Genomic DNA, 27,492 nt, shown 5'->3' on the forward strand with positions numbered 1-27,492 from the left:
CAGAGCACAGCAAGGAAAGCAGAGAGTTAATGCTGCAGTTGCAACTGGTGTGAGCCTTTACTATTAGCTTGAATTTACAGAGCAATCTCTCCTTAAAAAGAAATAAGGGGAAAAAAAAAAAGAATTCCTCACTGCACTGTAATACTGAGAAGTATATTTAAAAATTCTCTCTCGGGTCTCTCTAAACATCTGCTCAAAGGTTTTGCTGTATCTTAAAAGGGCTCTAACTACCAGAAACTCCTTTCTTACTTAAGCCCAGGGCTCGCATTTCGATTATAACTCAAGCTCCAGTTAATTTAGGGCTAACCCCAAAATGCCTGTACCAAACAGAAGAAAACATAGGCCTACCTTAAAACTTTCCAGCTTTTCAGAGGATCCAAGTCAGAGATTATAGACACCATTGTAGGAATAACAATAATAAAATATGTATATTAAAAACGAAAAAAAAAAATAAAAAAGAAGAAAAACCACGGCAGGGAAGGCTAACCACAAAAGCAGCAAGTACTCTACTCAGTGTGGGAATGACAACAAACCCAGCACAGCTCTTCCTCCTTCTCAAGCTGATAAGCACTTGTCCCAGCTTCTCTCCACCCCCAAAATCAATCTTGTGCTATATTGCTTCACAGTCCCAGTTTCATTTCTTCACCACTACCTTTTAAAGCCCTTGTAATCTGCTCCAACTGATCAAATTTGACCTTTTTGTAGTCCACTTTATTCCAAGCACAGCCCTCAGTTAAATCTCTCTTTATTAACACCGTCCTTCTTGGCTTTCTTTTGGAGCAAACACAGCTCAAGCTCGAAGCCTCCAGTCTTTGCCAGCAATCATTTACAGATTACTGCAAGCTGCAGTCTTCTCCTTTTGGGTATTTTCTTCTACCTTTGAGGTTTGTTTTTATATTGTTTTCTGAGGGTCGGTGGTGGTCTCCCTTTCCCTGTTCTGTGCAGGTTGGAGTTTGACACTTTTAAAGGAGGGACTTTCTAATGCAACTCCTCTCCCACCCTTCCCTCCTCCCCTTGTCCCTCACCCCCATATGGAGAGACAGACACACGCATTAAAAGCAGTTCACAACCTTTAGAATACAGAATAATCTTTCTCCCCCCCCCTCTCTGTTCTTTAAATCTATTAGGATTGATAGACTTAAACACAGAAGCTGTGCTTGAAATGCACTGATCTAAAGCAAGGCTGCTATTATGGGGGAATAATAAAAAGTCTAATCATGCAAAGCCAGATGTAACCCTTTGGATGTTTGAAAGGGGAGAAGGTGCCCATATAGTTCCATTAAATCAATTTTTTTTTTTTTTTGCTACTTAAAAAATAAATGGTAAAGCATCCTCCAGATTACTATGGTGATATGAAAAGTTCTGTAACTGCTGATAGTGTGTATTTACTTAGGAAAATTGAGTTTATTGGCTTCTTTTGTGTTTCTGTAATACTTTTTGACATTGATTTTCCTCTATTTAAATATTTCTTTTGCATTTTTTTCCCTCCTAAATGTTTTCCGTTCCTACTGCTAATGATTGTAACCTCTCCTTGAGCTCCACCAATTCATTAGGATTTCTGGAAATTCCCGAATTAAAATTCTTTGGGAGAAAAAAGCAAAACAGTACCTTATGAAGTGTTCAGTCAGAACCAAACTACCCCAATTGGTAGATACTTCCACTTTGATATTTATATCACAGGCATATGCTCCTAGTTTCCCGAGGCTGCCAGCTCTCTCTCTCTCAAAAAAAAAAGAAAAAAAAAAGAAAAAAAAAGAAAAAAAAAAAAAAGAAGGTAAGATCAGCCCTTGTATGTTAAAAGAAGCAGTAATATGGTGGTCACAGAGAGATTTGGGAGATCTGGTAGTGTGAGACACACTCATGGAAACATAATAAGGAGTATTATAAGACATAATAAACTTTTAAATCTTCCACTAGCTCCTTCTTTGGTGAGATAAAAACTTGAGCTGCGCCTAAACCATTTCAGGATAAAAACTGCGCCCAAACCATTTCAGGATAAAAACTGCGCCCAAACCATTTCAGGCTCCCTGGTCTGCTGGGGGCTGGGTTTGAGCAGCCTGAGCCCCCCTGGCCGGCGGCACCAAGGCAGCTCAGCCTTGCCCCGGCCAGAAGGTGACACTGAGGGTTCCCACCGCCCGAAAAAGGAGAACGCGGCCATTTTGCCAGCTGATAGTGGTCAAACAGAAACAACCAGCTCTAAACGACCTTCATACAAAATGCCTTCTTTGCTCCAAGGCCAGAGCATGGTTGACCCCTCGTTCAGGAGAAGCTCTGAGTCATCTCCTGCCTCCTCCCTGCCCCGGCAGGTGAAGCTCAGCCCGTGGGGCCCTATCTGCTGATCAGCCCAGCGAGTCAGGCCTCAAGTTCAGCCTTTGGAATCTTACATCCTCCCCTAGGCAATGCTTCCAACAGTTTTGCTTTGTCTCAGAAGGGTGCAGTGAGGAAAAACACATCAGGGACAGCTGATGGTGGGGTTGCAGGTGCAGATGGAGGACAGCTGGGGGTTACAAATGTTCCACCTCTCCTAAAACCTGCGGGGCAGAGGGTGTTTCTCACCTGATACACACCTATCTCTGAGCAGTTCTGCAGAGATAAGGCTTCTGTCCTGCTCTGGAAACTCTGGGCACTATGTTTGTTTAACTACAGGAGGTGGGCAAGATGCTTGTAATGGAAAATTAAATTCAGTTGTTTCTTTGTGGAATGGAGGAAAATTTCTTTTTTTTAATTTTTTTTTTTTAGCATGGAAAGCAAATAAAAACAGATTGGCCAATGTCTCTTTTATTCCTCCCAATAGTTTGTAAACCACTGAAACCACTGTTATAGGTGTTAATCCCTCGCTTGAGGCTGGGGAGGACATCAGTGGTAGCAGCACTTTGCCTTTTCTCTTTCCTCTCTACCCTATTGCCACATTTGATGGTTTTAGAGCTACACTCACCTATTCTCCCATGCAAACTTCTCACTTAATATTTCATATCGTGCAAACATATTGATGGCCAGGCTCGAATTAAGAAAGGCTTCAAAGTAAACAAAAATCAAAGTACCCTGACCTCTCCTGAAACATTGACAAGCCAAGTTTGTGTCCTTGTCACATCCTGTTGCAGGTCAGGATCAGAAAGGGGCAGATGTTCTGTCTTTGTACCCCACTGCACCAATATGCTCAGTGTCTTATTCTGTTCATCCCAAAATTCCACAAACTATGTCTATTTCAAGGATTTTATCTCTAACAAGTACATCTTATACTTTCCATAGATACATTTTTCACTGTCTTCCCACAGAAAATGCTCCATTATTTCTGCCAACATATCCACATGAAAACTCTACTGCAGGAGTAAATATACTTATTCCTTTCCCTTTTGCACTTCTTGTGGATATTTCTATTTTTTTAATCTCAAATTCTTGTGTCTGGAAGGAAAGCCATGTCTCCATTTTGCAGGACCTTGCTGGCATTTTGCCAGCTTTTCCTACAACACTGAGGACAGCAACTAGGAGCCTTCTAAAAATAAAACTACGAGATCAAGTTTAGCACAGAGGAACTTGCAACAGGCAATGGATTTTCCAAAACAGCCTCACGTGTTTCATACAGCATGTAGCTATAGTAGGAGAAAACAAATAAAACAGAAACAGAAACTCACTGTAAAATTATTTTAACTCTTGTGCTTAGCTTGTGGACTCCTGCTCAGCTTTTAGCCAAATGTTTCTTCTGTTAGGGCTGAGGGTTCTGTATTCAAAACTTTTATTTTTATGCTTTGAGTAAAGAAATTTCCTATGATCTTCAGCTTTTTTGCCAGGAAACCACCAGCACATCTGTGAAATATTACTAAAGCAAATTTATTACTGCTAGCCAGAAGGCAACAACCCTAAAAAATTTTCTCTACCTGCTGAAATCCAGCCTATTGTGGAATTTGTGTCTTTCATGCCATGACACGTTCCCCCACTGAGAACTTACTGGTTCTCAGTTAATATGATAAAGAAGTAGAAGCTCTCCAAGATTTTGAGTCATGCTAAAATAAATATATATATATACTTTTGAAAACAGCATTCCTGTATACACACATACACAAAAGGATCTCTAAGCAATGTCATCATCCTTAGTTTAGACAGCTGTGGAGTCAAAAAAGTTCCAGATCAGCTAGCTACAAACAGTTGAAGGTCAAGTACAGGACAAAGCATTTAAAAAAAGCAAAAGCAGTTATGGCTACTGAGCAATAGAAAGATGATTTTATGTCATGAGATTTTTTTTTCCCCCCCAGCTCTTTTTTTACCAGAGTCCTATTGGACTGAAAACTTCATAGTGTTGGACAGGATAATAAACTAAGTATAGTAAGCAGTTTGGGTTTGTTATTTAATCTCCTTTCAAGGGTGTTATCTCACTCAAAATATTTTAGGAGCCAAGGTAGGTCTGCCAGAGCACAGCCTCTTAGTCAGGGTGCCCAGCAGCCTGGTTATCAGGCAATAATAGAGAAATAAATAACCTTCTAGCATCTTCCCAATACATATTTTCTGTTGCTGTTTCATACAAAGCAATTTTAAGTTATTTGAAAGAAATCTTGGTCTTTTACCAGGAAAACCTCACTCTCCCTGGGGAGCCTGTTGTTAAACAAAAGCTCAGCTATTAAAGAGTGGCCTCCAACTTCAGGGCTGCTGTTGGGGGCTGATAAAGGCTCTTCTCCAGACTGTCTCATGCTGTCCCTCCCCATCAGCCTTGCCACCCCCCTGCCTCTCCTCCTAGTCCCTAATGCCTCGCCTTTTAAGCAATGGAGTGACTAATTGAAAATGCATTCCAGTGCTTTACAAGCAGCTTTTTCTTTCCTGCTGGCCAGCCAAATGTTTTAAAGTTGGCAAGATGATGCTTTAACTTGGGAACTTGAGCACTTGTTCACGGCCTGGATGTGTGAAAAAAATCTGGCTGAATTTAATAATTCTGATGGAAAAAAAAAATAATTAAAGATCTTACTCCTAGAACTGGTGTGTAAGTAAGTCCAAATATTATTATGAATATTTAAAGCTAGCCCATTCTTTCTTTGTGAAATACACAATTTGGGAGACAAGGAATTTTAAGTCCCAAGTCTAAGAAATTCCCAAAGTCATGCACTGGTGCTGGTACAGAACCAGAGGAAAAGCAGTCACAAGCAGGCATAAATCCAGCTGACAATTACTCTTTGGGAATTGGGAACTGCAACCAAAACACCCCGGAGACAGCAATCGCTGTTTCCCTGCAGGTCAATGGCCAACTGGGCTGGGATTCAGCACATCTTATCACACACTGTAACTTAGAAGTTGGCTTCATCCAGCAGCTGCAGAGATTGAAGGGTTTTGTTTCCTTGCTGATTGTACAAAGCCTGCACTTTAACAGTTAATCATTAATCTTAAATTGCATAAATGTGTCTCATACTTATCGACTTCTCACTTTTACAGTCTGCAGAGACAAACTTTCAAGAGATGGTATTTTTTTTTATTCCTGATTGTGTTTTTAATGGATTTTCAAGTACTTTCAGGTTTTGCTCATGACAACTGCTGCAATAAAAAGCCTCACGAACAAAGATGTGTTTTGTGTCTATTCACCTAGCAGAAAATCACTATTACGACATACTTCATTATGGGAGAAATGCTTTCCAGCCTCTCTGAAGAGACAGTGATGCCCAAGCTCCCATCAGCCTAATTGTTTTTAAGGTGTTTGTAGTTCACTTTAAACACCATATGAGCCAAACATTTACGTCCTTGTGCTGAATTTCTCTTTCCTGGCCAGCGGGAAGGTTTCTCCGCTCTGCAGCACTGGCGGAGCGAGAGCACTTCTGTAGTCGGAGGCAGGGCTTGCCCTTCCTCACCCAACAGAAAGAATGAAAGAGAAGAAAAGCTCCTTGTATTTGCCAGGCATGTTCAAAAAGAGCTCCTTGCACACCCCAATCTGCTTCTTTCATTGCATTTGGCAGAGTCAGGGGTCAGATTTGGTGGAGAGGAGAAAAGCAGCCGTTAACTGTTCCAGCGCCACAGCAGGCTGAGAAGCCTAAGCTGGCACTGTCTGTCTTTTCATTTCCATTCTTTTGGTGTCAGGTCATACAGGGAACACCAAGAGGTCCTTATGAAGCCTTATGAAAAGGTTATTGTTCAGGCTGCCTTCATAACACAGCCCAGAAAATAAAAACTTTGGTGATGACCTTAATAAGTGCTTTGTTGTGAGGGCCATGTTTTCACATGGACCACAGCTGCAGTTGTACAGCCCCAGTGCCATCTCATGCAGCATTGGAGAATAAACCTAAGGGTAATTAATTTATGCTGAATGCATGCTGTAAAATGTTTAGGAAACCATTTCCAAACGGTTTAAGAAGAAAAGTTTGAAAGAACTGGTTTTAAAAGAAAATTAGTGGCATCGCATCCATATCCGTCTTTGAATAGACTCCTCAAATATTTACCTCTGGTTTTCTATCCATCACAGAAATTCAAGGAACAGGATAATTATTGGTAAGGGACTAGGTGGAGATGTTCAGTTAATTCCTCTCTCTGTCTTCTTGACATTGAGAAAACTGGTTTTTTATCTGTGCCCTACTTTTCCATCTGGGAGGGACAGACACCACCCTAGCAATCTACAGAGCAGAACACTAGGAACTTAATAGAAGACACAGAAATTGGCAGCTTTATGAAATTCCCTCCTTTCCAAGACTGTTTTAAGTATAAATCAACTGAAATACTGGTTCGTCATTCAGTGTAAAAGAACATGATCTGTTGAGACAGATGGCTTCTACCACTTCAAAAATTAAAGAGTTGCTGTAGCAAAGTAAGGAACCCCTGAAGCTTTAAATAAGTGCTCTATACCATACCCTTTAGAAAGAAAATGATTTAAAGCTCCAATGTCCTAGAGGGAAATAAGGGAGAAAAAAAGCAGCAAAAGGGAATAAAGATTCAATTAAGAAAGTGGTGAAATAAATGGTCCATTTCTGATATTCATATTTATTAATGTACATTCAGGCACATGATTTTGAAGTGTCAACCACAAACACCTATTTTATGCACTGAGCTTAGATCTGTTAAAGAGAGAGAGAGGTACAAGGTCCCTTGTGTGCTTTGCTATTGACCTAAAGATGATGACATGTGAGTAGGGAAGGAGAAAATGCTTCAGATGCCAGAGCAGTCCCATACATATTTCATATAAAGGCATGGAGGAGCACCCTTTTAGCCTGAGTTTACCCTGGTGCTGGTCAGGATTCAGGATTTGCTGTACTCACTAGGAATAAAACTGTTTCATTTTTCCTTCCCATTAAAAAGGCTGGGAAGAGCTGACAAAACAGGAAGGCAACTTTTTGCTGTAACAGCTGGCAGGAGATTTTTATAAACACAAAAACCAATTAAGTGTCCTGATTCTGGGCATGTAACTCCCCTGGAGCCTTTGTTTAGAAGTGCTTATCTGCTTGCATAGGCACAAGCATCCAAAAATCCATGTACAGGTGTGTGTGTGTGTGTGTGTATCCAAACAAAGCACCACTGAGTGCACTGAAATGAGCTGTTGCTCTCCTGAGGAAAAACCCAACATGTTATCCCTGTGAAAACAGTACTGGAGAGAGTTCATAACAGTATTACTTCATCAATAGAAGGCTGGCATTAAATTCAGTTCTAAAGGACAGCTTGTCCATAGAAAAAGTTCACTCTAAAGGTCCTAATTCAGGGAAAGGCAGAGAAAGCTTTTTTTCCTTAGGTTTATTACCTAAAGGAACTTCTTTAATTTCTGAAAAAGCAGTACCACATTTTTTTTCTTTTTTCTGAGGACCACTCATTTTAAAAAGAAGCATCACCTAAACACACATATATTCATTCATTCATTCATTCATTCATTCATTCATTCATTCCCGTGTTGATGATTCCATTACTTCCTACATCTGTTCATAAAAGTCTTGTACCTTTCAAAGCACAAATAGCTATTGTAGCCCAGGTTAAATTATTTATATACAATGGGCCACAGTCACACACATAATTTGTTTACAGGAAATGCTTTCTTTCCATTCAAAAATACTCAAAGTCTCATGCCACGCTTCTCTCTCTTGCTGACCTCATTTACACAAGCCCAAGCACGTTGGTGATTTTTCTCCCAGACAGGGCCTAGGCTGTGATTCCAATAAAGAGAAGCACAGGTCCCCATGTTGAAAATAAAACATTTTTATTGCTTTCTAAACCTGGGGCATAAACATTCATTGCTTCATCTGACAAAATACAACCAATAAAGACTGCAAAAAGAGTGAGATTAATAGAAGCAGCTTTCTAGAACATTGCACTACCCTCTAGACACTGGAAGTCTTGAAAATTGCACATCATAAAGTTTGGCTTGTAGAAAAACAAGGAAAATACCCTTTCCTCATTTGGGTGTTCAAACTAAGCAAATCCAGACTTCTCTGGAAGCTGTAGGACCTAATACAGGCTGAGTCTCCCAAGTCTGGACTGGATTTGTTGCTAATAATTCATGGGGTGTCCTTGGGAAGCTTCCTGCATTTCAGAGGTTCCTGTGATATCAGGCAAGCAGAGGTCAGTGGATCATAAAATCACAAAATGCCTTGGGTTGGAAAAGACCCTAAAGATCATCTTATCCCTGCCATGGGCAGGGAACCTTCCACCAGAACAGGTTACTCAGAGCCCCATCCAACCTGGCCTTGGGCACTTCCAGGGATGGGGCAGCCACAGCTTCTCTGCTCACCCTGTGCCAGGGCCTCATCACCCTTTATAGTAAAAAATTTCTACCTAATATCCAATCTAATTCTACCCCTTTCAGCTTCCCATCTTACACTTCACTGCTCCCCCCTCTGACAGAAATGGAGAGGACTGAATTACAAATTGTCTCTGTTGCTCAACAGCTGGGAAGGAGTTCAGTCTCTGCCTGAGGAAACCAGGAGGGGAAGATAGTGCTGCTTTTCATGGTAGATTCTTCAGATAATTTATATTTCTCTTTTACTTTGTAGCTTGTAGCTTGTCTGCAAATGAGAAATTCCAGCTGTTGTTGATTATTCCTTACCCAGTAGTTTGAGAAAGCTTTTTCCTCTTGCAGAAGGAGATGTCTAGTCACTAACCAGGCTGCTTTGAATACCCCCAAGACTTTTTTTTTTTTTTCTTTTACTTTTAGTTACCATCTCCTTAAGAAATAAGCAGCCTTTTCAGATTATGGATGCTGAACCTAAAATTCATGTTCATTTCATGATGTCAATTGTGAATTCAGGCTTCATGTTGTCATTTATAGATATTACAGCCTGGCACAACACTGGGCCTAACACTTCTCCCAAAACACAATCATCTAGCTGGGGCCTGTTTGGGATATTAATTGGCTGGTGTTCAACCCAGTTAACCTGTGCTCTGTTGGTCAAGAACAGATACAAGCTCCCTAGACTGCCAAGGGATGAAAAATGCAAAGCCTTGAGTGCCATTTTCCCATTGAAATGCCATAAAGGAATGGTATTTTTAAAGGAACTCCTGACTAATAATTCTTATTAGTCAAATATTTTTTGGCCAGAATTTTGTATCTTTTCTTATATTTCCCCTTTTGCTAACAGATTGAGCAGCCTGTGCATGTGTGGGGCAGCCCAGCTGCCTTTTTTTGAACTGGCATAACCTTAACCATGGCCATGGAAGGGCAAATAAAAATTCCTCCTCAGGGCAAATTAACCCAATCTACATATTTAAGACAATCCATTCCCAATAAATGTTTCTAGATATCTAAATTTCTATGAATTTGAAACAAATTTCATTATCCCTGTGTGATATGAGCAAATAATTCTGCTATGTTTCAAACACAAATCTAAAATATCTGTCACCCAGGATCTAGAGAAACCCATTGCCCACCTTCATCTCTCCTGATGTGCTATTGAAAACTTTCCCTCTGGATAGGGATGACCTATGCCAAGAGTTCATGTACAGAAGGAAGCATGAAACTACTTCAAAAGAAACTGTTTTAACAGAGTGTTCAGCCCAGTGTGGAGAAGCAGTGCCATTTTTGATCCTCACCTGTACATGCTGAATATTTTTCAGGTCTTGCTGAAACAAAAGCCCACTCCCCATCTCCCATCTGGCCCCTCTCCCTCACCATCAGAGGTAAAAATAATTTTTATGAACTGCTCAAACTGATATTCCAAAGTCTTGTCTGAGCAAAATTGTCACGAGAAGCCATCCTGACCTTGGTGTCAGGACAGTTTTTGGACACCTGGAATGGAAAAGCAGCACTTGAACATTAACGTAGCACAGAACCTTTACTTTCTGCTGTAAAACCTGGCACAAGACTGGAGGAGTAGTAGCTGCAACTTCATCAGACACTGAGTTTGGCAGAAATGAGGGCTTTACCAAGATCAATGAAGTGTTTTGGATCAGGGTTTATTCTGTAGGTCTGCTCATCTCTCCTCTGCAAGCACTGCATGTGAATTTTTGAGAGCTGTCATCTAAAGCTGAGGGACTAAATTCAGTGTGTATGGACACTCTGAAAGACTGCCAAAGGCTTCAGAAATAGGAACATAAATTGAAGGTGAACAAAACTGCAATTGAATCCATCTCCAGCAAATATAATTAAGAAAATAACCTAGTGAATGAAAAATACATTGGACTTTTAGAAATCATGTCATTTTCAATAATACAAGAAAAGGGATCCTAAAGGCAGAAATTCCCAAATTAAATAGTGATAGAAGAACCACTTTGAAGTAAATAGGCTATCCCAGGGCCAAAGACTATTCCTGCCTTACCAGCAACAATACCAGTATGTGGCAATAATGCTCACAGTCCCCTGAGCTAGAGCACTGCTGTTTGCTCCTGGCACACCTTCAGCTTTTCCCACTTGCTTCTAGTCCTGACAGCCACCCCCTGCTCTGCCTCTGGCTTCTCTACTACAACCTGATATATTTCATAAATTTTCATTTTTGCCTATTCCTCCTTTTTCCCCCCTCATTTTCTCTTGCTCTATCTCTATTTATCTAAAATTTCTGTTCATACTACTGGGACAGCATAAGCTTCCAGCCAAGAGTATCCTTCTTTCCTCACTGTGGAATTATGATAATCTAATAAACCATGAATGAAGAACTGTCTATTTTCCAATCAGTTTCATTCAGAATTCTTCTCCTTTGGAAAATTATCTCTTTGAAATCACCAGTATGTGAATGACTAGCAGGTATGCATCAGTTTGCAGTACTGAATGCAATCTTGTCATGATCATTCATCCTTAGGCAACACAGTCCAGGGACAAATCCATCTTTATCCAACGTAATGAAGTCCAGGAGAGACTTTGTTTGCATCGAGCACAAGATCATTTATGTTTGAAACTTAAAGACCCCAAACAAATCATCATCTATTATTTGCTACCAAGTGCATGGATACAGTAGCCTTGACTCAGAAAATTGAATAATTGAATCCTAGAAGGAGCTGGATTGGAAGGGACCTTAAATATCATCACATACCAACCCTGCCACCCTGGACAGGGACACCTTTCAGCAGAGTGCTCAGTCTCCAATCCCACCTCCCTTGAATACCTCCAGGGACAGGGCCATCTCCCATCACACCTAGATTCTCCTCCATGTGTTACTGGCTGGAGTAACACATCCTGGGGTTTGATTTGTGTCTCCTGCTTGGAATGGTTGAGTGGAGTGTGCTGGTTTTGGCTAAAATCAGCACAGGGGAGACATCTTTGTGCCACCACCTCACATCCCTGAGGGGTGTGCACTCAGTCCTGCCAGTGCAGATGCAGGCCGTGGGCTTAGTGCTTCTCCTGCCATCCATGGACCTTACTGACCTGCACAGATCTTCACACTACCAGCTTCTGGGCACTTCCTACCCCACTCATTCAATAATTCCACAAATTATCTCCATTTTAAGTACCCTTTATGGCAAGTATATTTTATGTCTTGCAGAGACCCATTTTTCAGATTTGTCTTTTTGAGCAACCTGGTGGGACCTCATGGCTGTCCCAGCTTTGACCAGAGACCTTCTGAGGTCCTTTCCTGTAGGGGGATACAGTATGGGTAAATGAAGGTGGTATGGAATGTAATCTTATCCCCTAAAGAGTTGCAGCTGAGCCAATTACTAAAGATTAGGAGCAGGCCTGATGTTAGCCTGTAGCCAAAAAGAAGAGTGATATAAAAGAGTGGATTGGTTGGTTGAGGGTAGCTGGAGTCAGTTGGCTGCTGTGAGGACAAGGAGGAGTCAGTGCCTGGAGGAGCTACCTGCAAGAAACATCAAGGAGGTATGAAACTCTAGCAATATGGAACCCTTGCAATGTAATGGCAAAAGAGCTCTTGCAATATATATGACAACACTTTCCCACCTCAGTCATCCTATGATCCAAAAATCCTCTCTACTCCTTTTATTTTTTCCTCACTCCAGCCATTTTCAACAGTTTATGAGTACAGATACCAAATCTGTTTATTCTAATCAGCAATCTTTCAATGAGATACCTGTATCAGATTTTTAAGATATAAATTCCCAGTTCCCTTGATTTTAATTCATGGTACAAAAAGGAATTACCTCATATAAGAAATAATATATTTTGTTGATGAGCAGGTAAAATGTTGAGTTTAGATTGCCTGGACCTTCACCTATCCTTCTAAACAAGCTAGTTTAAAATCCTCCTGGCTGTTCCAGCTATGATTTGACTGAAATATGAGCACTGTGTGCATGGTTTACCAGCGAAGGATCAGTCTGTCAGTGGGAATGGGGGGAGACTGAGCTCCAATACATCTCAGCCAGGTAACATCTTTCACAAACCTGTAAATCAGGCCTTTTCCCAACATTCCTCAATCCCTGAAATGTCTGCTGTGCCTGTAGCCTGCCAGAGCCATCCTGACATGTCCTGCCTGTCAGTCTCCAGCTTGCCACGCTACTGAGATAACAGGGGGGGCAACATCTGCTCCCCTGCATCCTTCTGGGGCTCAAGGAGCAAGATGTGGTGCTGAGATTATTAAAAAATAGGAAGGAAAAAAAGGAAAACAACGGTGTAAGGCACATGTTGGGATCTTTTGAGGATTGTGCAGCAGCTGAGGCCGGGGGGATCTGGGGGATGAGTCATTTCAGGCAGACACAAACTTTCCCCAGCACTTCCCCACCTTACATGAAAGGAAAGGCAGTCGGAGCCAGACCATCTGGACAGCTCAGTGGGAGCAGAGCCTGCAGAGAGGATGGGGCCGCCCGCGATGCTGAGCTGGAAACAAAGCAAAACAACTTTGCTCTGCAGACCTTCCCCAGCTCACTCATCAGCAGCCATCGGCTGATTTACATCAACGAGCACTTGCAGCAATTAACCCTTATTATCGCTCTCCAAATGGAAAAGGAGGTCAAACCAAAGAAGAACAAAATATTATGAGAAGGGTGACATTAAATTAAACCTGTGATAGAGTTTCAGGGCCATTGCCATTGAAATCAAGGGAAATTTGCCACAGAGCACACAGCATAGGTTGCAAAGTGCTGTAAGGATTCGTAGTGTCCTACTGCTGTCACAGCACTATACTATATGCACAAAGGGTCTAGAAGTTAAATTTGAAATAGAAATTCATGGGAGAGACAACTAAACAAACAGGCTAACGTCACCAGAAAAAGTAGATGTGCAGAGCTTGACAATTTGTATGAAAATCCCATGACAACTTCCTCATTGATCAGATTTCTATTGCCACACAAATCTTCCTCTGTGCAGATTACTGTGAAGCAGTCAAAATTAACATTTGTTCTTTTATTATTAGACTACAAAATTTCCAACTTTCATAGCTTCCTCAATTATCACTTTCCATTAGCCCCATTACCCAATCTAACTATTCTTTTTCCTACAATGACTTTGGTTCTGAATTACCCTGCAGTAAAACATACAATGGAAAGAAACTGGCAATTGTTGTATAGAGCTATGCTATTTATTGAGGATAGGAACCTATCTCATACTAACTACAGGCTAAAAAGAGGAAAAATGGCTTAAAATTTCTGTAAATGTTACCAAATATTTGACCATACCTGTTCCCACATGAAATATATTCTCTCCCACACCCCAATATTTATTGCCTGTGAAGACTATTAAGGAAAGATTTATTCTAGTTGAATAAACTAGGCAGCAGCTAAGATAAAAACTCTTGGCTAAAACGATAAATTACTCTTTCTAAAATGACAAAGGACCTTTCCATGCAGCTTAATAAATTGTAGAATTTCTGATAAACAATCCCTGTATTCAGTTATTTCAAACTTTACATGTAAGGAAAGGACTGTTGGTTTCATCAAAACCATGATGTGTACTTGATGACACCAGGTCTGTTAATTTTAACTTTTGACATTCAGGCTTTATGGATTATATCTGTATAATTTTGGAAATTGCAATGGAATGTGACAACCATCACAGTTTCCCTCTTATGGATTGCTGCAGAAAGTGGCTGTGTCCACCTATACCCTTCCAAGTAGATTTGGAATCTTTTAAGTTAAAAATTAATGGTGGGAAAATTGCTATATATAAAAAAAAAAAAATTAGTTACCTCTGTAATGATCAGTACTAAAAGGGTTTTCAGGTACTAGAAAGTTTTGGAGCTTTAAAACAAAGAGAATGAAGGGGTCATAAAAAACATTAGAAATAATCTTTAGATTAAATGAATGTCATAGAAATGTATTTCTCAGAGAAACTATTAGTGACTTCATTTAAATTATCTTTCCTTCTAACAGACATGTTAAGCTCTGATGTAGAGTGGGTCTCTGCTGTTCAATATGCCAATAAATAAAAGTTCAGATATGTGCCATGACAGAGGCAAATTTCTGTTGTCTCTAATTTGGCAGAAATATAGGAAATGTAGATTTAGCATAAAAGCCTCACTGTGAAGCTGGGCACGGGTACACCTCAAATCCTAATTAGTTTATTGATTAGGTCTATAAAGATGGTGTCCTGTTAACAAAAAGGATGTGTTATCCATCCTTGGCCTGTTGTAGTGCTGTAGCAGTTCCAGCAAGTTTAGCATATAGATTTATACTCTTGTCTCTACAGTCCATTTATAAACAAGTAGCTCAGAGGATTTAGCTAACCCCCATCTGGTGACTTGAAAAGCAGAAGTGCAAAAAATATCAAAGGAACAGAAATATCATTTTAACTGGTCTCCATCTGGCAATTTTAATAATGGAAATGCAAAGTTGTAAAATATGCCAGCTATCCAGGCTTTGTGAAAAAAAAAAATTGTGTTTAAAAACATTTTACAAGTCAAGACAGGTTAGATAAGAATTTAGCTGAGGGTCAACTAACTTCAATATCACTGAAATCTGGGTCACAGTTTACCCTAGCACAGAAAAAGCATATCTCCTCTTAAGTAATGGGACTTGCAGCACTTTCTTCTGGGTTGGAAACAGAGGCTGAACAAGGAGATTTCTAAAATGCTTCCTTCTGCAGCTGAAAATGTGAGATTAATTTGAAATTTTTAAACTCTTTTATAGTCTCAAAAAGGTTTTCTTTTAGTGTTTGGTAGCTGAAAGGGTTAAGATGGCTCAGGAAGGGTCAGATCTTGGGCTCATTTGAAAGAATAAAAGAAAAACCCTCACTGACTACTTTTAGTTGAATCCTACAAACCAGTTTTGCATACTCCGTTAGGAAACTTGGATGCTGGAATCATCAGTGCTCCAACATTTAATGGGATCTATATTCAAAGTTAGTTGAAACCTTTGCACAGCAGGTTTGGAATGATCATGGTTTGCATTTTTCTTCTTTTTTTTCCTTCTTCCCACTTCTCACTTTTGTTTTGTTTCACTTTGAATACTTCACAGTGTTTGTATTTTGAAAGCTGGCCTATTTTCCCTCACAAAGCAGATTCAGTTTGTGGTGTAAATGCTAAATCAGCATGTGTCAAACTTGTTAAACCTTTTTTATGCTAGGCCTTGAAGGACCTGATAAAATAAAGCTGTAAAGATATACATGTTAATAAAACATTATTCATGCACTGTTAGTCCACAAAATATTCTCATGTACTATATAGAAATGAAAAGCAGCATTTCTCTGGCCTAAAGCTAACTTTTTATTACTCCCTTGGTAATTTTTCCTCCTTTAATACTACTTTATTTATTTATTTTACAATAAGCCTTCAGAAAGGGGGTGGCATTTTTCTCAACACTTTTGCATGTGGTTTTTTTTTTCCCCTGACCTTTTACATCATCTATAGAATAATTTAATAGGGATGTGGAAACCAGGCAGAGTAACTGCTGGAAGCAATATATGCTGATCAAAACCCAGAGAGAGCAGCTCTGTTGAGTGTGGTTGTGTGGTTTAGACACTGGCTTGGGAGTCACGAGATCTGGGTTTTCTTCCTTAATCTGCCTGACCTCTCTGAGTGATACCAACTCCTCTGTTTGCTCAGCAGGAATGATAATATTTACATTCTCTCATTCTTTTGTCTATTAAAATGATAGGTGACTTGAGAATCCTACTGTCTTTTGTAGTGCTTTGACATAGTGCAGTTATTCCAAGCATTTTCAGGTGTTACCATCAGGTAAAAATGCACAAGAGGGACCCAAGCATCCTGGCCTCGTGTGTGACTGCACCCCTGCAAGTCTGAGGAAAAAGGCCTGAGAAAAGGAGGGCTCCAGTGCTGGCCTGTAGGCAAAGCCAAACCTTTGTGTGCTAAAAATTCTGGACCATGAGGTTGTGATAGATGATAATGTGATGATTGCCTCTCACAACTAAGAGACAAACATCATGTTCACAGGTTGAGAAAAGTTTTATAGGTTTATAGTTATGTTTTAGCTCCTCACATGGTTATCAAGGGACACCTGGGAGGGCTGGCTTGTCACTGTGGTGACACCTGACCTCCAATCAGGGTTTGAGGAAGAGATCTCCACCACTGGACAGTGAAGAAGGGGTTGATGGACAGAACTTTGGGAGGGGTTAAAGGGTTAAAAAGGGAAAACCTCCATTGTGAGGGGGCTGAGCTCATGGTGGGGAAAATCTTTTGCTCCCAATGCTGTAACCTGTTTTCTTTATTCAGTCTTCTGTTGTATTTTTGATAAAGTTTATAAACCTTCCTAAACTGTGAAAAGTGAGTAGCTATTTCTCACAAGGTTTTACATTTCATAAAATCATAGAATTATCTGGGTTGAGAGGGATCTTAAATACCACCTGCGTTCAACCTTTCACCAGGCCAGGTTGCTCAAGGCCCCATCCAAGATGGCCTTGAACATCTCCAGGGATAAGAAATCCCCAACATTTCACAATCTGCAAGTTCTTTAAAGCACTGGAATGTCTCAGGTGCCCGGTACTGGCAGCCTAGGGGAGGCTTTCCCTGGAAGGCACACTGTATATTCAGTGATGTGGAGTTATCTCTTGTTCTCATTCAAGTCATCCCTTTCCTTGGTTTGGTTTTCTTCTCTTTGACCATTTTCACAGTTGTGATTCACATTTTTCTGCCAGCCATTCATTCAACTGTATCAGTGAACATGGACTCTGTGGTACTCTCAAGGACACCATCAGATTTCCAGGCTTTGGGAATCTTTACAGACCTACAGGACTTCCAAAATTTGATCCCTTGGATGTCTCCTTCAGTGCCTGGTTTTCCTATAAAGGGGTCCTCTGTTAGAAGAGCAGCTACCATAGAGAATTCCAGCCCCACTAGACCTAAACTTCTTTCCACACTCACTGCTTTGTGGAAATCAGTGCAACTTCTATGGATATTTGCTTCCTTTTGTCCTTGCAGACCATGCTGCTGCTAACTGACAGGATTACTAATAGTCAAGATTAACATCTGGGTTGATGAAGACTTCTTCAGGAAGAAGCAAAGAATTTCTCTTTTGAAGCAGTAACAACCAGTTGCTGTGCAAATATCAAGGAGTGTAACTGGGTTGACTACAAAACCACAGAAAACCACAAGGACTGAAGGAGATAATTATCTTTAATACAGCATGACAAAGTATAATTTTCTCTTATTATGCAAAAAATGAGGTGCATGGAGCAAAAGGCAGAACTGCTGTTGGTAATGTAGTTCATCTCCTCCACTGTAGGCACTGGTAGCACAGAGCAGCTTATTCTTTCTTTTTCTCCCCATGCCTGAGAGTATTTTTTCCTGTCTTGAAGGAGTCCCACTGTTCTTCCCTGCCTTCCACACCTGCTCTCTTCTTCTTTGCTGAGCTACAAAGTAAAACAATAAACATTCAAGGCACAAAAATTCACATTGTTTGGCTCCCAGTACTCAGAAACTGATGAACTGAGAAGGAAGGGAAGAACTTTTTCTAACTGAGACTCCAGTTCCTCCTTCAGCAGATGAACTGCTCAAATATAAAAGTTAAATCCACATTCTGCCATATTTAGAGGTAATTTGGGCTGAGGATTTCAGTGGGATTCTTGCCAAAAGAGCAGGCAAGCAAGGAGCGCTGGCTGGTTGTGCAAAAGTGAGTAGGAAACAGTCTCAGGGTTTGGGAGGTGGGTTTTGCTGCCCTGGCATGCTGGGAGATTAATGCAAGCCACTTAGCATCTCCTTCCTCCCCCCTTGCTGTGCCCTGGGTTCAGGAGGAACAATGACATTTTTCTCCTTTGTGCTGATTTGAAAGCTGCTGATGAAAACTGCTACTTAAGGATTAGTTAGAAATGTACAGAGGAAATTCTTGGGAGGAAAAAAAAAGAAGAACAGTAAATATGCCTTTCAGTCCAAATGTATATGGCTTTTTTTAAGGCAGAAAAAAAAAGTGCCTTTCTCAGAAAAATGACATTTCCAGGAAAAAAAAAATAATTTTCACTTCACTATTTTTTTTTCTCTTCCGACTGCAAGAACGTGTATGGAAAATTCCTGGCAAGTTCTGAAAGCAAATTAATTCATTGTTTTGCTAAACATATATTTATACAATGGCTACACAATTCACAAGCAAAGATGTTCTTAAAAGGAAAGACGGGGTTGATTTACCATATCCCTGGCAGTGGAGCTGTTATTACCTTTGCTGCTGCTCAGAGAAATCTCAACAGGTCATAATGTTCCACTGTGTGTCTTAGACCTGAAGGAGCAGGGGAATTCTCATTCATTTAAAGATACTGCAGTACTGCCTCCATAAATCCACTCAATGGGACAAGATGTAGGCCCAGCTCGATGAGGCAAAGATAGTGTTTTATACCAAGTTTTCAAGCTCCATTCTAAATAGTCATTGATTTTGTGGGTATACATCAGATTTTTATGTTCTTCTGGATATCATTGTCTACGATTTCATCCTTTACTTTACAAAGAGCACCAATTGACTGGCACCCAGATTACATCCTACGACATCCATCTACTGTGGTTTAGCATCTTGCTATAAAGCAATAAAGCACTTTTATTTCGTATAAAGAATGATTTATACTGAAGTAAATGCCTTAAGTGTAACACATCCACACTGGGTAATGTTATCACAGCATATATTTCTTCCCTAAGAGTTAACCTACAATCCAACTTGCTTTTGCAATGAATGTTTGCATAATGTAAAACAGCCACTTTGATACTAATAGAAATAAATGGCTGAAAGAACACAAAAAATGGAGAGCTTTTGCTTACTATTTCAATGCTTTCAAATATCAGTGCTGTGTGAAATTCTAATACACTCTCTGCAACAGTCAGACAGTAAAATGGTTCAAAGATTAGAAAATCACTTAAAAATGTAATTAATACAGGAGCACAATTCTCTGTGGTTTGTAAGATATGATGCATTTAGTGTAGCAAATAAAACATAGCATAGGACAGTCATCCACATGCATTATACTTCTAATCCATTAAAATATGTACATAGATTTACTGTATTTGCCTTACAAACTTTGTATTTTCTGCTCTGGATTTTGAAGAGTGGCGTTTAATTTAATTTTACAGCTTCTCTGCTGTCACTGAGGGTTTTTTTAGTTAATTTCTTCAGAAAATTCATAGTTTTAAGCTGACAGGAATAAACCTGGAAATTAAATATGTAAGAATATGTCCTAAAAATGTTTATCTTCTTCATGATTTCTAGTATAACAAGTGGAAAGGGACTAGAGGATGTTGTTTAATTCAACCTTCTACTCAGTCAAGGTCAAGTTTACTTTTCTGTGGACAGTGCTTGGTTTTGGTGCCTAAATCTTCATACTGATAGTTGATTAAAGGTTCAAGACTAGAATGATGCTCTTGCTTTCAGCAGTCAGCTGTATCCTCAGCAAATCTGTGCATTGATGCTTTGAAATGATGGAGTGTTTCCTCAGGGATCTCAGCTTCTGAAGCCATTATTATGTTTCTGTCTGCTTCATGAAAGTTTTGTCATGAGACAGTGTTGTTTTGCTCATTTCAGAGGAACTCGATTTTTAAGGATTTCAAAATTGTCAGCACTTCTGAAAGTTTGACAGTTGCCTGAAGTTACTCTGCATAAACACTAAGATGCTCCCACAGTTAATACTCTAAAAACTTCAGGTCAAGGCAAAAAAATCTTTTGTGAGAAATCTAGAGCAACCTGGAACACATTTTATAAAACTTGTATTTCTAGTTCTCAGTTCTGTGTGGTGGTCTTAATATTTTCCATACCTTTATATCCTATAATCCAATTTCTGAGTCCAGTAAGGAAAAGAAGAATCAAAATTCTGAAAATGGTAGTTTCTACAGTTCTCCTAACTCTTGCACAAGAGTATTGTTATGAGACTGAGGAAGATGTTAGGCCACAAAGTTAAAAAAAAAATCACACTGCAGGCTTTCACAATATCAATAAAGATGAAAGCCTCCATAAACTTTATTGGATCTGAGTCTTCAGACTTTGAAGATACTTATTCAGGCCAAATAATTCTCCTAAAGAGAGTGCCTGGCTGGAGTGATGAACAATATGAAGTAGATAATTGCAAGATTAAGTCTGAAAGCACACTCAGAAGCCTAATTCCTTTTCATTGGACACCATGGAGACTTAAAAGGATAATATTTAAGACAACTGATAAGTCAGCAAAGAGGAAGAAAATTAATGATGGGAAAGAAATTAGAAAATAGATGGTGTTTGGGAAACCACAAATAATTATATATTTAGAGCTGCACTCTGGGACTTAATATATCAATGTTATGAGCATGGTGACAAAGTGCTGGGGTTTTAGTAAGGAGGGGAGTTAAAAGGAAGCAAACACCGACTCTGCATGGCAGAGCTAGCCCTACACAGGGAAGAGGTGCCTGTGGCACCCAGTGATCAGCAGGACCAAGGCAGCTGGGAGGCTTTGTATTCACAGCTCTGTGCTGCTTCTGCTGCCCAAAACTGGGAAAACCCTGAGGAGCTGAAGCTGCTGTGAGCGGGACCTTGGGTGGATGAGGCCCCTTCTAGCCTGAATTAACACAGGAGCCTATCCATGGTCCTGGGATGCCAAGGGAAAACTGCCTTGGACATCACCATTTGACATGAGGTTGGGACACACATATGTGAACTAAAAGCCTACCTAGAGCTGCACCTGAAAGAGGAACAGGAGAGAGGGGCTAAGGCAGACCAAAAGTGGCCACTTTTCTTCTTCCTAACCATTTATGTGCTTTCAGACCTTAATTATAACATGCTCAATCTGGTGCTAATTCCGTGTGAGCTGCTGTGGAGTGGGTGAACAATACTTTCCATTAAGGTGTCGGGGTCAATGATATGGATAATTAGCTAGCTCTGTGGTTCAATACATTAATTTTCTCTGAAATAGTAGTAAAACATATGTTGACTCTTGGTAACCTCGGTGTAGGTGTTGCAACCTTGTAATGGATGTGGATGCAATAACCTGCTTGAGCTTGTCTACTTGAGACGAGGTGTTTTCTTAAGTGATGATGATGAATGCTGCTCTGCTAGGGAGCCAGGGAATGTCATTAAACCAGCTAATATTTTGCTGCCCTCCCGTGCAGAGCTAGTATTGCTAAAGGGCAGCAGTGCTGTCAAATCCTTATAGGCTTGAGCAGGGAATAAAGCAGAGAGAAAACAGGATGAAAAAAGTAGATAAAGGGCCTAAGGTGAATTCAAGCCTAATACACAGTACGTTGAGTTGTTTTGTTTGCTTGCTTTTTTCCCTTTCTCAGTAAAAGTAGTTCAATAGTTATGGGGTTTTTTTCAGCAGCAGAACCCCCCTCAACTCTCCCCACACTCCTCAGTCACTAACAGAGTTCATTGTCTATCAATAAAAGCATTTCAGATCTCTCTAGACCTGGAGACACCAGGCACAGTTATTAGTTCTTCTCCAGCTTATTCCAAGGTGCCAGAGTTCAAAATGAAAATGTACAGATTGCTGATAGCCATGCCAGAGCCAGGGAACTGCACAGATCCATCCCTGCATCAGTTTCTGCAACTACATAAACACAAACCAGCACATCCAAGGATATAAAATTGAGAACAAATGCCTTTGCAAAGCATTTTTGTCTGTGACAGGCCCTTAGAAACTAGAGGGCAAATTCTCTGCTGATGTAATTAGCACAGTGTTGTTAAACTCCATGGACCTGTACCAGTTTAGAGACACATGAGATTTGACCCCATTACTTTATTTAGTGACACTTACAGTAATTTCAAATTGTCAAGTCTGCACTGCTATATTCCAACAACTAACACCTTTAAACTCTGTTACTAACTTTTCCTCATCTAAAAGTTCTGCAAGCAATTGTCTTTCTTTTATGATAAAACTTGAACCTTGAAAGAAGATGATCTTTGAATTTTCTGTGCAGTAGTTTATATCCCAAAGAACATCAACACAGTTTAGAGACTCTGAGGCACAATTATCCACTTTGTGAGGGTGACTGCTGGTGGGAGAAATACAACAATCATTTTATTGAGATACGAGACAAATGCATTTAGATAGGAAACACAAACAGTGAGGTTTCTCTCCTTGACACTCTTGGCAGGTGGGAAGAGGCTTCTTCATCTTACAAATTCAGCAAAACCCAGCCGTGCTGTTTTATATTTTGTGACTGTAGGAGAATTGCTTTCTTCTCTGATAACTTGGAAGACAGCTGTTATGGGGCATCACTGGAGTCTTGATTCATGAAAATGTCTTTTTGGCTTGTCCTGCAGGTAACACCTTGGCTGTTTCAAAAGACATAGTAAGCTCACTTCTGATGCTGCATAGGCTCATTTGTAAACTCATCTCGTGGGCTGCATCAAAAGAAGTGTGACCAGCAGGGAAAGGAAGGGAATTCTCCCCCTCTGCTCTGCTCTCATGAGACCCCACCGGCAGTGCTGCATGCATAGGAAGGGTGTGGACCTCTTAGAATGAGACCAGAGAAGGGCACAAAGGTGATCATAAGGATGGAGCACCTCTCCTATGAAGACAGGATGAGAGAGTTGAGGCTGTTCACCCTGGAGAAGGAAAGTCTCCATGGAGACCTCACGGCAGCATTTTTGTACATGGGCACAGAGTGAGAGGGCAAGGTGGGTGTCTGTCCCATCCCTTGGAGTGTTCAAGGCCAGGCTGGACAGGGCTTGGAGCAAACTGATTCAGTGGAAGTTGTGCCTGCCCATGGCAGGGGGCTTGGAACTGGATGATGTTTAAGGTTCCTTACAACCCAAACCATTCTGTAATTCTGTGAATCTATGCATTTCCCTGAGCAGGGGAATGTGCTGCTGTTAGGTAAAGCCTCTTTCTCCAAAAGAGAGTTGCTAATTAAAAAAGAGCAAAGTGGAACAGATCACGTGTCTGCAAGGGAGGAATGGCCCAGTGTAGACTCTGCTGGCTAATAATGGTACTGAGGAGATGAAAACCCTTTAACAGAATACAAACCTCTATTGTACAGAGATCTGAAGCAGTCTTATGGACTTAAAAACCTACTGCCTATTTGTGAGTGCTGCTGTATTGCCCTTCTGATGTACACAGTCCTGTCTCCAAGCCAAACTTCTCTAAATGGCAGGTAACCTAAAAAAAATTCCAATTAGAGATATTCTGGGGTTTAATTTCCCCTATTGCTTTGACTGGCACAAATGGTGTTCTGTGCTTATGTGATCTTCAGCTGTAAGATGAAATACACTCAGATATAATAATGAAATATCATTATTTTTGAAAGCTTTTTAATATTCCCCACTCATCTCCAACCAGTCTGGTCATTCAGTTCCTCTGTAATAAGGAAACAATACACATTTAGGCTTCCGTACTTCTGCTGAAGCATGACCCAAATTCATATAATAACACAAGTTAAAACCCAATAAAATCCTTTGACTTTACCTAAAAGCATTTTAAAATGCTAATGTGGACTCCTTTCTTTCATGCTCAGTTTCACCACTGGGCAAGGCTGAAGAAGCCCTTCCTGTGTCCTGTGCACAGTGACCTAAAACTTGCAATCATAAAATCTTAGAATATGTTGAGTTGGAAGGAACCCATCAGGATAATCAAGCCCAACTGCTGACCCTGTGCAGAGCACCCCAAGAATCACACCCTTATTAAACCTCATGTGGTTGGGGATTGCTCATCTCTCTCATTTGTCAAGGTCTCCTAGTTTGCTAGCTAGCCTAGCCAGCACTGTGAATAAGTATTTCAAGATATCCTTGCTATCATTTTTCTCACAAAGTGCTAGCAGAGATTCCTCTGAATAATCTTTAACTGGAGAAAACATTTCTGTCATCTGCCAAGGTCCTGCTTATCCATTGTACACATCATTAGCAAATGCATTCAGTTATGACTGAATGGTGAACCTTTGTGCTCTATTGTGTTAATGTATTGGAGAAATAGGGAAAAAAATGTATGGAAGGAACATCTAGGGGTCATCCTTTCTCCCCAGGCAGGATTAGCTCTCTCTGAACTCATTTTAACATATGTTTATCTAAGCTGCTCTTAAGGTTTTTGGTGGAAGAGCTTCAGAATCTTCTCAGGCAACCTGTTTAACTCCTTAATCATTTTTACCACTAAAGAGTTCTTCCAATGTCTCTCCTTCTACAATTTAGAGCACATTATTTCTTGTCACATAGAAAATGGGTACCTGCAACAATTCAATCTTCTCCCCTTTTCAGCCACTTTTTATGTATTTGAAGACTACTAATCTTGTCTCTACTTGGTCTTTTCTCTTGAGGGAGCAATCTTAACTCTTTGATTTCTAATAGGTCAAGTTTCTACACCCCTAATCACTCTGCTCTTCCTTTACCTGATGCAAATATTTCTTGAAATGCAAACTGCAGAGGAAACACCACGCTTCAGCTACGACCTCATTCATGCCAAATAGAGCAGAAAGATTATGTCATGTATCTTACAGAGATTATTTTTGCTTGTACATCCCCTAATAGTATTTGGCTTTTCTGCAAAAGTGTCACTTTGCTGATAGTATTAATTTCAGAGATCCTCTCTTGTATTATTCCCCATTACTGCTCTTTTTCTGCAGAGCTGCTGATTAGCCAGTTGTTCCCTGAAGTCATCTTAGGTGTTTCAAACTGAATGTGCAAATTGTTGAACTCATTTGGAATTCTCACCCTCCCAAGTGGTGGAGCCTCTTTTCAGTGACTTGGCATATTCTCTCCTAATAAACACCCTTTATTTTCTTACACAGGGCTTGAGTACAAATTTCCAACCATTTCCCTGTCCATTTTTTAGTAGTTTAATCCAGCCAATATTTTCTTTCTTATTGCGATGGTGTCAGGTGAAACATTGTCAGACACCTCACTGAAGTGGAGACATACAGCATCTACTGCTTCTGCCCTATCTACAGACCTGGTACCCTCTCAAAGGAGGGAGTTGGTGTGTCAGGAGATCTTTCTGACTGTGTTGGGGCTGGAGTTCATCTCCCCCCAGCTGCCCTCACAGTGCTCTGGTGCCCAGCAAGGTGCTGATAATGTCCCAGTGTTTGGGAACTGCTGGGCAGAGCTCCAACATTCCCCCTTTACCTGGGGGTGGACAAGGTCCTGTGAGGGGCCACAGCCTGACCCAAACTGTCCAAAGGGACATTCCATATGGTGTCTGCTCAGCAGTAAAATCTCAGACAAATGGAGGAGGTGGGAATTCATTATTATGATGTTTGTCTCCCAAATGGGCTTCCCAGGAAATGGCTGGCCTGATGGGATTTGGAGAATAAATCTTTTGGTTTCCTTTGCTTCCACACACAGCCTTTGATTTTTCTTTATTAAACTACCTTTATCTTGACCTGTGAGGGGTCTTTTTCCATCTTATTCCCCCTCCCCCCTTGCATCCTGCAGGGGAGGGGGGTGACAGGGAAGTTTGGTGGGCACCTGCATCCAGCCAAGGTCAACGCACCACACTGACAAATCCATGTTGGCTGTCACTCATCTTTTTGTTATCTCCTAGGGGCTTACAAATTGTTTGCTTGATTATTTGCTCCTGGATTTTTCTAGGAATTGAAGTTAAGCTGACAAATCCATCCTCTTTCCTCCTTTTTAAAAAATAGTCTCAATAATTGCACTTTTCCAGTATTCTGGACACCCCCTCCCATCAGCTCTCTCAGATAACCAGTGACAGCTCTGAGATTGTCCCAACAGCTCTTTTTCTCTGATAGTGCTCACCTTGGGGTGTATTTCCTGAGGCTCAGTGGCCATGAAAATACATAACTAATATAAGCACTTATCTTACTTAGTATCTGTTTTTCTCATTTGTTCATGCTTTTAATTGCCTTGTATATTTCATTATATCAATCTCTTTAATGAAAGCAGGAGCAGAAGTGGCAGTAGACACTGTGGCTTGTTTGGGTGTTTCTGTCCATAGATTTCCCACTCAGATTGGCAGCAAAAAAAATCTATTTTTACTCTTCTTGAGTTCTCCAAATTTCGAACAGTTTACTCTCATGTTGGATTCTGTCTTTGACCTGGATATTTCTCATTTAGCCCATGATTACTTTGTGCTGTTTTTTTAATAGCCTCCCATGAGGTCTCTGACAAAAGCTTTTGAAAAAACCGAATGGGTTGTGTCAGTTGTGTTTTCAGTAATCTGGCGCGACGATGTTATAAACACTCATCTGCCACATTTAAATAAAGAGTTAAGGCATTTCAGGCACTGATATATTTCCATCTGATATCAAAAGGCATTTCTGATCACAGAGATCTTCAAACATTTATTTATATTTACTTTTAATAAGCACCATAAAACCTGTTTCAACAAGAAGCAATTTAATTGCATCATTGCATTTGATCAGATGAGCATCCTGTTCATTATAAAGCCTACCCTATAAATAAACATAGAAAATACAAATTAAACTTCCTCGTTAAAATGCACCCAACTAAACGTCTCAATTCTTTCTTTACATGTTGTGAACTGAATTTTTCTCTGGCATAATGTACATGCTGAAATGTTGTGATGCATATTTACATAAAAACCCTGCTAATACATTGCCTGACTTGGAATGTGCCCCCATTTCAGCCATCAGCATTACTACACTGATGTAAACCATTTGCACTCCAGCAAAGCTGATGAGACAGCTGAGAACTGGAAGAGAACTTAAAACAAGAGTTGAATTTTGCTTATAAAATAGACATTTTCATTCAGTCCAAGTTTGCCAGGAATATGTCAGTCCAAATTTGCAAATTTTGAGTTATTGACATTTGTATACCCAAAGGACTAAATAATTTTTAGCATTCTGGTGCACTTAGACCTTATCAGTTGTAAGAGTTAATATTAAAACATTTTGCATTTCCTTCTCTCTAAACTGTGTGGATTGTGTA

General features: G+C 40.3%; 1 protein-coding gene across 2 annotated transcripts in view; it reads right to left on the reverse strand.

Annotated features, from left to right (window-relative positions):
• Positions 1-27,492, reverse strand: part of CELF2 (CUGBP Elav-like family member 2) — a 548,688-nt gene that overhangs the window by 375,879 nt on the left and 145,317 nt on the right. The window contains exon 1 of one of the 2 annotated variants that reach the window (XM_071424123.1): positions 349-906. The exons of the other annotated variant lie outside the window; for it this stretch is intronic. Coding sequence (XP_071280224.1) covers positions 349-401 — 53 coding nt within the window. The 5' untranslated portion in view covers positions 402-906. Of the gene's footprint in view, positions 1-348; positions 907-27,492 lie in introns of those variants that run through there. 2 annotated transcript variants of the gene reach the window in all.

Source organism: Agelaius tricolor, unplaced genomic scaffold (genome assembly GCF_023055355.1).
Source record: "Agelaius tricolor isolate 1412-34295 unplaced genomic scaffold, bAgeTri1.0.p SCAF_3, whole genome shotgun sequence".
NCBI classification, from domain to species: domain Eukaryota; kingdom Metazoa; phylum Chordata; class Aves; order Passeriformes; family Icteridae; genus Agelaius; species Agelaius tricolor.